At 30.5% G+C, this 11,268-nt stretch overlaps 1 protein-coding gene across 2 annotated transcripts in view; it reads right to left on the bottom strand.

Moving 5' to 3' along the window:
• Positions 1–11,268, bottom strand: part of LOC106465078 (RNA-binding protein 39-like) — a 54,455-nt gene that overhangs the window by 36,117 nt on the left and 7,070 nt on the right. For both annotated transcript variants that reach the window (XM_022393349.1, XM_013925276.2), the window contains one exon: positions 4,878–4,964. In XM_022393349.1, the coding sequence (XP_022249057.1) occupies positions 4,878–4,959 (82 nt within the window). In that variant the 5' untranslated portion in view covers positions 4,960–4,964. The remainder of the gene's footprint in view (positions 1–4,877; positions 4,965–11,268) is intronic.

The following is an 11,268-nucleotide window of genomic DNA, read 5'->3' as shown; positions in this document are numbered from 1 at the left end:
CAACCTTGTAACCACCATTCAATGGGACAAAACATATTATAAGTCAGAATTGCTTTAGGTAAAGCTTCACAGAACCTAGCAAGCTTTTACCACACATTCTACTTCTGGTGTACATAATCTTATTTTTACTACAGATTTGTCTCTGAAGCCTTTACTGCGTCAGTCTGAGTGCAAGATGATTTTTTCATCTTATGCTTTTCATATTTAATTTGCATAACCTCTGATTTCCAAAATGCAAATCAGGTTTTTTCCAGCTAAACTTTACATTTGTTATTTTCTGTACCTTAACAGAAACTGTGAAATTATACATACATTTAGTAAATTCAGTTATAGTATCTTCACAAAATTTGGCAAGCTTTTAGTGAACATAATAAATCTCTTGTTATAAAAAAATCTAGGTTTCTAATTTAGTATTTTACTAAAGATTTTTCTTTGAACTTATAAAGCCTTTAACCCTATCGCCCTGGGTACCCTTTACTGCCATGTTTAATTTTGTACATTTTCAAGGGGTGATGGATAAAATAGGGATGATGACATGCTAAGACAAAATGTGTCGTGTGTTACACTAGTTGAAATTCAGGATTTTTTTATATATATTTCCTTTTAGAATTAAGAACTTAAAATTTATATAGTATTAAAATATGGATTATTAGCTAAGATTTTATGCTATTTTAAACAAAAAGTAGTTTAATAAAATTTTGAATGTAAGACACTAAAACCTTGTGTCGTTACAGTACATCATTTGATAGATGAAAACCTTGACTTTCTATTGGTTATAGGTAATATATAATGAAACGTAAGACAGAACTATCAACGAATTGTGAAAGAGAGGATGTGACAAGTGGGTGAAGCAGGAGGGGTCTGATTTTCTATTTGATAGCTCTGTAACCAAACAAAATTGAAGGCTATAAAAATTATGGTCTGTTTGAGCAATAATGATTTTATAGAGTATTTCAACATTGTATTCTGAACAGATAACCGTCAATTTCACTCTGAGTAGCAACATCGTTCCCATGGGAAAGTTAACGACAAGCTTGGATGAATTTGTAACAGCTCTTGTTGAATAGTTAGAAAGCCAGGAAAATTTTTGGAAGTGAATTTGTCTACTTTTTGCATGTTGTTAGTCTATATTCTTTGGTGTATTATTTAATTAAATAAAAATTAAGTGCTTTACTATAATCACTAAAAAAAATCAGGCTTAATTCTCCTCGACAATCTAGGGCAAAGAAAAAATAAGATTGGGTAAGTACTTTATTTCTTGTTTTTCATATTTATTCTTTATTTATTATTATACAAGTAACTAAAATTAAAAGTATGGATCTTTTAAGTTATTTAAGACTAGAATAGGAATAAGTAATAATAATACTACAATTAAAATTGTTCACGAAGCACGCATGTGAGCAGCTCTTGGGTAATGTAATTCGATAGCGTAACGTGAGCTGCACGTTCCCTTAGTGATTTACAACTTCTAATGGCACGGTTAGCAGTTAGACGCGGTTCAAATGGCAATAAAACAATAAAACTTAATTATAAATAGATGAATAATGTTATGAACTTAGAGCTACTTAGGATAAACGAATATAGTTTCATGTTACAAATTGAAGTCATACTAGAAAGAAAATAAGGTTAATTTAGGTTTATTTCAATTTTTGGGGTGGTTACGAGGTCGGTCAAATTGACCGATCCTGTTTTGAGGCAGGACAGAGAAAATAACATATAAACTATGAGGATTTAGTAGTTTTTAACTATTATTGGATGTTATAGGATAATATTAACTATTATAGGACACTATAGCGTGTTTAACTATTGTGGGATGTTTGTAACAAGTAAAAACACGTCTTTTAACCTGTAACACTCTTTAGAATATCTTGATACATGCGCATGTCTTAACCGTTAACACTAACTTGAGAGTTTACAATTAGCATATTGCTCAGTTAGCCTGATAGTAGTCCTAGGAATGGGATCAAAGGCTTTGAAATAACAAAAAAAGTTTTCTTGTGTGGTAAGTTTTCATTTGTAGGCATTTAAATTTTAGATATGTAATTCAGTTTCTAACTTCCTTTTCTATATATTATTACTTATCTACATGCATTCATGCACATCTTTTTATGTGAAAAACCACATAGAAATGTGTCCACCATGAAATGTTAGTGTGTTTTAGCTATTATGGGATGTTATAGTATTTTCTAACTATTAAGTTATAGTGGTTTTTTACAATTTATGGGCTGTTATAGAGTGGTTATTTAACTATTATGGAATGTTATAGTAATTTTTGAACAATTATGGGATGTTATAGTATTTTCTTACTATTAAGTTATAGCGTTTTTTTTAACAGTTATGGGCTGTTGTAGAGTGGTTGTTTAACTATTATGGGATGTTATAGTATTTTCTAACTATTAAGTTATAGTGGTTTTTTAACAGTTATGGGTTGTTATAGTGGTTGTTTAACTATTATGGAATGTTATAGTGATTTTTGAACAATTATGGAATGTTATAGCAGTTTTTTAAACTATTATGGATGTTATAATGGTATTTAACTGTTACTAGTATATAGCCCAACAAAAATTACCATAGTATACCCTAACCTCAAATTTCATCGCTAACTAAAATAAATAAATTTTGTGAAATCAAACTTGACCAACAAATAGGCAGAAAAGTGTAATTGAGGCAGTCAAACTTTGGTAAATTCTTTTTAATGAGGCAAGCTAGTGAAAAACCACGTAGGAAAGAAGTGGTTCCTTAAACAACAACTTTTAATATATAGAAAAGCAAGTGCATTTCGGTAACAATGCATTCCAATAATGGCTTTTATGTCATATCGCTTAGCAACAAAATTATATAGGTTATGATAAAATGGCTTCAGAATACACAACTACTTATACATCATGTTATATAGTGATTTTTATTTCATTTTAAAATGTAAATTTATCAAAGCAATCAAATTTAGGTTCAAAACCTTCAATGGTTATTAAGCTTTATATCTGAAAGTTTACATTTCAGATACAGTGACCTTTATGAGTTACTTTTTATAATTGCAAATACAGAAATGACAATATAATGTCATCAGGCTGAAATGAGTTAAATATCCTGACCTGGAACCTGAAAAATAATGACTTCTTATCAACAGAGCAGATTAAAAAAAATTAAAGTCCTGTATCTCTTTTTGTTTCAGCTTCTTCAATGAAAATTTATAAGTATGAAAACAGACTGTCCACTATGGAAGAAGCAGTTAAACATACAATCACAAAATACAATTGCTACAAAAATTACATATTTAACATTTAAAGCAAAGTTTATATGTAACAGAATTCTCTCTTAATATGTGTTTTTGCTATAATATAAATCAAAAGAAAAAAATGGACAAGATCAATCAAAAATTTTCAAACCCACAAGCAGAAGAATATATGTAGTTAACATTCATAGTAATACAATCAGTTTTCAGGACCTTGTCTGTAATTACTCATTTTCAAAACATGTTAAAGTCCTGTGCCAAATCAGAAGAAAATGGTAATAACTTTACCTTATCATGACAGCTGTGGACATTTCAGGTGTCAAGTGTACATTCGCATTTAAAATGTAAGTAAAAAAAATAATTCTCATTTAATTTTAACTTTTAATACAAATACTTTAGGATTTATATTTTGCTATTTTAAAATTTATTTAGTGTAATTTGCAAAGAAATATGAAATTTACATTTCTGAACAGCTCCAAAGATTTTCTCCTAGAAATATCACTTTTGTCAATTTTTTTAATGTTTTCTGCCCATTCCAAAGTATAGGTCTATATTTTTTACAACGCTATCATTCCTTGAATATACAATCATCCATGTCTTGTTTATAATTTGATTAGTTAGTCGTGTCTTTACTACAGCCTTTTTTTTGCAGCCCTTCTTTGAGCTCACAACATTGCATATGGTCTGAATAATTGTTAATGAAGCTCAACTTTGAAAATATCTATAGCCAACAATTAAATAGGATTGGATAGAATAGGTTATAAATTGTTCATGGCAATGTATATTAAAAAAAGTACTTTGAACAATATTTTGTGGTTTCTCAAACTACTGACTATCAGAAGCTCCTCCAGGAATAACACTGGAATCTAACAAAAAGTTCAGGCTTAGAAATAAACCACACATATGAGATTATTTTTGTTAGACATTATGTTTGTTCCTGAAAATGGTTTACAGAAAATGTTTTTCTATGGTAAGACACCAGGTAAGCTTAGTATGGTTTAGCAGGTATAGCATGCAAATACAAAATGCTCCACGACTTATTTATTGAATATTAGTGTTAAGATTATCACTTTCAAACAAAGCAAATATATGACTTATTATTTACTAAAGAGAAACCATGTATTAAAAATTATCTTGACCAAGAACAGTTACAAAAAATACTGCCACACAGCCTAACCTCAAGCCATTTTGCAAGGTCAGATCCAAGGTCACCAATAAATGCTTGCCAATTTGTGCATTTATGATTTATAGCCAGAAATGATAACTACAACAACCAGCAAAATAAAGGTATAATTTAAATTTACTGGGTATATGAAATAGATCTTTGTGATGAGCAATAAAAATAATGGATTCTAAGATGATAAAAAGTACACATATTTTTTTTGTTTATTTAAAAAAAAAAAAGGTAAAATTTTTGAAATTTCACAAAATAAAATAAGAGAAAGATAAATTAAATTATCAGATTTTTTAAGCTGAAACTACATAATTTTAATACCTTTGTTTTAAGGTTCATGCAATTTCAATAACAATTTCCACTGTGAGATAAACCTGAGGATATCAGTGATACCCCTCCAGTCCATAACGGACTATGAGTCATGTCTAAACTTGACACAAGATTAAGTCTGAAATATTTTCCTGGCCTTACCTTTCTCACCAGGATGCCTCAATATTTGATCATATTTATCCCCAATTACACTTCTCTGTCCTTCAAATTGATCCTGCCGCATTTTGACTAAGAGAAAAAAAAAGGGTAAAAGTCTATAAAAACAGAAGGTGTAGATATGAGAAAATATTTCACTGAACAATGATATACAACAGCTTTTATTAGATAATCTATATCCTAATCAGCTACATATTCCAATTTAGAAGTATTTCTGCTCTGAAAGACATTATCAGGAATATATTGGAGATTTAATAATGAGGTTGAGCAGCATATATGCATTATCTTTGAATTTGAAACTGGACAGTTATCAGGAAATACTGCAAAATCACAGATTTTCAGGTCACATACCCTAATTACCTTCACAATGAAACAAGCTTTATTTGACATAATATTTGGAAATGTATACAGCATAATATGCAATCTTTACACACACACACTGGAGAACAATGACTATACCAACAGATGTCACTGGGTTGTAGTTTCTTTTTCTGAATAAACTAAAATTTCCACCCAGCCTTGCTTTTTGCCTCTATAAGAAAAATAAAGGGAAGAATACAGTAAGAAAGAAAAGCATTCTTATTCTAGTTAGAATTAATAATGTATTAACAACAATGAAATTGTGTTAACTTGATGGGTGATCATCCTAGCTCCTAAGAGCTAACTAACACAAAGTGGTCATTTATATGAATTTTTGTTTCTGTAAAATTAACGTTTCCTTCATGAGGGAAATCTCCACCTCAGATAGGGACTGAAAAACTTTTGAAATGGTCACTCATCCTGCAGGGCAAGTGACAAATTTTTACTCATCCTGCACAAATTTTACTTTTTCTACAAGGTGTGTTAAAGAATATAATTTTACAAGGTCAAAATACATGCAGTAAAACTTTTTATGTTGACCTTATTCTCTGCTGCAGTTTTCACTGGAGCAAACCATTACAGATTAGTGTAGCGGGTGCTTCAGCAGCTACAATCCTTCAATAAAAAGTATTACATGCTTAGCATACAAGATGCAAAAGAAGTATTAAGGCAGAATAAGTATGTAACATAAAATATAAGCTAACACTAATAATTTTAGCATCTAAAAAAGAGCACCTGCAAATCTACACTCACCCCCTCTTTCACAAAGGCATATGTCTGTCAATGTTTTATTGATACATGCCTATTTCTGACACAAGAACTTTTTCAACTTTTAAAGACTCAATATCTGGTTTCAAACCAGATACTTTCTAATGACTAAATGAAAGTATTAGAATGTCATTCAGTCATCCATTATTCTGGTTTTTTCTGTAATCTTAAATTCCTCTCAAAGCTAAATATCTTTTTGTGAAAATTAGTAACTTAGAGCCATGACTTATAATCCTAATGAGCATTAAAAATGCTTACGAATTGTTCTGTCAGGTACATGAACATTGGTGCCAGAGACAGTACTAAATCGTAATTCATTTTTACAAATCTTTTGGTGATGTGGAGAACTGAAAAGATTTGTAATTCATTTTTACAAATCTTTTCAGTTCTCCACATCACCAAAATAAAATTATTATACTATTTTTGTTTTTGGTGCAATATTATAAGCATTATGACATAATTTGTGTATTAAAATAATTTGCTATACCAGAAAATGTAATTTAGTTTATAACTTTTGTACAAGTTGGCTATATTAAGTCTAAACAGAGCAAGAATTTTGTTGGAAATGTTTCAGTAAAAGAATTTAAAAAAATGGTTTGTTGTCAGCTGAGGAGTAGTAACTCCCATGTTATAAAATTGCTATTACTATTGGAAAAACTTGAGTTCATGATTTTATCTTATTCACGTGTTAAGTGGGCTTTTAAGACAAATTTTAAAATTATATATATAACAAAGCGACTATAAATAACATTTGTACGCAAGACAATTACAGTGACATATATTGGGCTTAACACTGTAGACAGTGTTCTATGAAACCATTTACATGTAATCAGTCAGACATGTTTCTGGTTTAACCAACCACTGTCACATGGTTAGTCCAATACAATCATGCACTATATGTGCTACTACAGTGTTTCCCAAACATGGACTTGTGATAACCTAGTTCACAGAAATTAAGAATAACAAATAATAAGGAAACTCTGATAATTTGGAAGAAATTACAAGGAAAATTTTTTTAGACATACAGTTTGACTTAAACATTTGTAAGTATAATAGGTAGGACAAAAATAAGATTCTCATCTGCAATCAGAAATGTAGTTTTTTTACCATGCACAAGACCTTTCATATAATGATGTGCAACCTTCTCTCTTTGCTGTGCATATATGTATTAATTAATAAGCAAAACAATTTTTATATTGATACAGACAGTGAGGTTTAGGCATTTAATATATATCACATGTAAAGCTTTAACTCAGTATTTCCCTAATCAATAATTCATGGTAATTATATAGATGATGGTCAACAGCAGTACTCTAAAACTAATTCTGGTAAAAAATTTAGCCAATCCTGGACCACCATAGCCTCCATGACAGTCCACTATAGTTGAGGTGCCTCTCATGCAAAGGAAGCCCAGTTCCTGTGAAAGGGACTCAACAGCAAGGGGCACATGACATCCTCTTGGACACACCATGACAAATGCTACTTCCTATGCACATGTTCACTTCAAGCTACCCTAATTTCATTTACCAAAGTTTTTATTACTGCTATGATGCCCAATGTCACAGATCACTCGACTGTTTTTTGCTAAGCAGATTATGCTAAAATTTGTCTTTTTCCCTATCCCATTACTATAATTTTGTGAGAAAACAGGAACCTTTTGACTCATACTTAAAGAGACTGGATATAAATCTGATAAATAAGGGATCATTTTCATTCTGCACATGAAGCAAAATCTAGTACAGGTGACAAAATAACATGATAATCAGTATGCTAATAAGAACAGCAAAATACAGAAGAAATCTGCAGTTCTGGATCATGCCAAATCTTAGCAGATAAAGCTGCTCTTGAAGCTTAACCTTGCAGCAAATTATCAATTTTTAAGAAACAAGTAGAACAACAACAAAGTGCCAGAGATGAAGTAATGCTTAGTGAATTTAAAACATCTATTGTCTCACAGAGGAAAATATGACCACATCAAAGCTGTTATCATTGGTTACACTGGTAAAAGAGGACAGGCTGAGAAAATCAGGTAGATCACCAACAATATTCTGTTTTGCATTGTTGAAGTTCTAATCATACAAACATTTCACAGATTAAGTGTTTACTGTTTACTTATTCATGCCACCAGTCAGTCTATTTGGTATCATAGATCTAACAGTTACTTTCATCCACAATGTAAACCACTGTAATACTTAAGAAATAGCCACCAGAATCTTTTTTTTTTATAGATCCTCCAAGTGAATTAATTTGCCGAATGCTGAAACAATCACTGAAGTGTCAGATAATCAAATAAGTTTAGTTAAGTAGTGTCTGCACTCATAATGCTTCTGTAATGATGGGCCATGTTGACTCTCTGAACAAAGGTAGGTGAAAGTGCATGTCACAATCTTTTACAGTTACATTAAAAACTTAAACTACTTTACTATCAATGTACATCAATACACTTAGCATCAAAAAGTGGTTTATAATTCAAACTTTATTATACAAGCTTTAGCTTCTTAATTTCAAAAGGAAATATTCAAACAAATTCTACATCTTCACTTGTCTGTATCCTGCTACTTATTCCTAAATTCCATATTTTTAATTTTCTTGTCCCACCCTACATAACCTTGTAACTGCCTGTAGAATTTCTCCCTTAAACTAACATACCCTCAAGCTAAACACTCAATTTGTAGCAGCAAAGCTTTTGGATTTATGGGGGGAAAAATATATATATAAAAGCAAAAAACACATGTCATACCCCATGCAGAACATCCTGCTTTGAAAATTCATCAAATTCTCTCTGACATTTGCTGTTAGATTATTTGTAACCAATAGAAAGCCAAACGTTCAGTTTACTGACATCTATGGGGCCTAAAACTGTTCCAATAAGATATCAACACCTTAACAATGTTTTCTTTATTTTCCTACTGCTGGAACACATCCTGATCAGGTATGGGAATTAGTAAAGCATTTTTAGTTCAGATAAAAAGCCTGATAAATTATATTAATTTCAGCTCATTCTATTTCATATGCATGGCAATATTTATTTGAATTTTAAATTTCTGAAGAATAAGGCCTAGTGTTTCACTTAAAAGACTTCAGTGCACGACTACAAAAGCTTGAGAATAACAAAATTTCAGTTCTATTTGCTAAGTTTTTTATTTATTGTTATAAAAGTTAATTAAAATGTAAAAGTTAGGAACTTTTACATCAGATAAATTTTAAATTAAATTAAATAAACAAAGTATTCATGATCAATGATAGCACATGCTAAGCCACAAGAGTGGTTGTGTAATTCAACATGAGCATGCTGGTAACTAGATTTATTGTTTACACAAAGCTGTTTGACAAAAATTGTTATAGCTGTAAATGAGAGAGAGTTTAAATGCAACTTTAAAGCAAGTAAACTAAATGAAAGAGTATGTTACCTTTGGCTCTAAAAATAAATAGTATAAGTGTCTGTTACAATTTCAGTCACTCTAAAAAACAAAAGAGAGAATGTGCGAGGAGGTAATTTATCTGTGGTGGTTAGAAGGTCAGTCTGATGGACTGAGTCTATAGAATGTTAGGATAGAGAAATTTATTAAATTTTAGAATGTTCTAGAGGTTATTCAAATAAAATTTAAACTGTAGGGTGAAAAAAAAACACATACTTAATCTCGAGACAATCACCTTGAACTCAAGACATTGAAAATTCAAAGCCATGCCTTTTTTTTTACATATGAAAACTGCTATTCCAGAATATTAAATCTTCTAATGAGTGACAAGCACCCGAGAACTAATGATATCATTTGGGACAATCTACCCAATACTTGCTGACATAGCTGAAGTTACATTTTCTATCCTATTATCAAATGCCTGACCAGAGCATGGCACAAGATTTTTAAAAACAATCAAAACTGACCTGGAAACAAAATAAAAGTTGACATGGTAAATAGTTTGAAGGGAATATTAACAGATAGCTTTTTCGACAGAACAACAGAGTATCATGTAGTGATTAATGAGGTAGTGGATCTCTTTCCATCTTTGAAAAAGAAAGCTGAATTGCCAAATGCCAACATAAACGAGTGTATGATCCTATGCAAGAAAATGGCAGCAGAGAGTCTGAAATTCAGTATTTTGTATTTTCTGTTGAAAGTTCTAACTGATTTAGATCCTGACTGACTGCTGTGAAAGAGTAGAAGCAACAGCACTAGCCTTGAATACGAAAAGAATCACATTCTAATGATGAAGATAGACTACTAGAGAAAAATTATTTACACACTTCAATCCTACCTCTCATCCAGTTATTGACCGTTTTGCATTCTATTTACACTGCATTTGTAGACAGAGTAAAAACTTAAATAGTTGAATACCTTTTATTTCCTTCAATATTAACTTTAAGTAACTTACTATAAATTCAACTGATTTTGTTTTAAACTTTACTTCTTTGACTGTAAAACAGCAGCTAGAGCTATTTCTCCAATACAGATAATGGGCATAGCACTTGGTAACCAAACCTATCATATGCAATACATTTTATGGTGCAAGACTGACTTTTCATGTTCATCCTGCAGCATTTTAATGTTAACATTTTAATTTCTGAAGGACTATTCCTCTAGACACCACTAGAAAATTATAACTAAACCTGTTTTATATAAGAAATCATATTACATTAGTCACATTTTCTGTTATAATGCTCATTACTAAATATGATGAAATAGCTTATTTCTAAAAATATTGTTTAATTCCTTAAAACTTGAAAAAAGCACCCAAATAATACTTATGCACTTTGATTACTACACTGAAAAACACTCAAAAATTATAATAGTAATAATGATAACTACACTAATTTCTGGTTAATAAAAGCCCTATTCTCCTTAACTCTCTCAGCATGGACTCAGTCCCACAGACTGAGCTCCTAAACATTTTGTGCTTGTTATAATTTTCATGCCATAAGTTTTAAACTAGTAAGCCTATCTTCACAAAATTTTGCATATTATCAGTAAACATTACAAGGATTTAGTATGCATAATATCACTTTTTTTAATCAAGTTTTTCTCGTGACTTTTTTCTTTTTGAATGTTGCCTATCCAACATGCAAATTAATTTTGATTTTAAGATTAAAAAATTCTTTTATGCATCAGAAATCTTTATAACCTCCAGATAATTATCAAACATGTTTTTAGAAGAACTTAATATTTTATCTGTTATTTTCACTATTGTATCTCTGTGTGGGTTTGGTCGATCTGACAAACCTCATAACCACCATAAAAAATTAGGAAAT

This window comes from Limulus polyphemus, unplaced genomic scaffold, assembly GCF_000517525.1.
Source record: "Limulus polyphemus unplaced genomic scaffold, Limulus_polyphemus-2.1.2 Scaffold65, whole genome shotgun sequence".
Lineage (NCBI taxonomy): Eukaryota > Metazoa > Arthropoda > Merostomata > Xiphosura > Limulidae > Limulus > Limulus polyphemus.
Note: the sequence above shows the minus strand (reverse complement) of the source record. Positions and strands in the feature narration are given on the sequence as shown.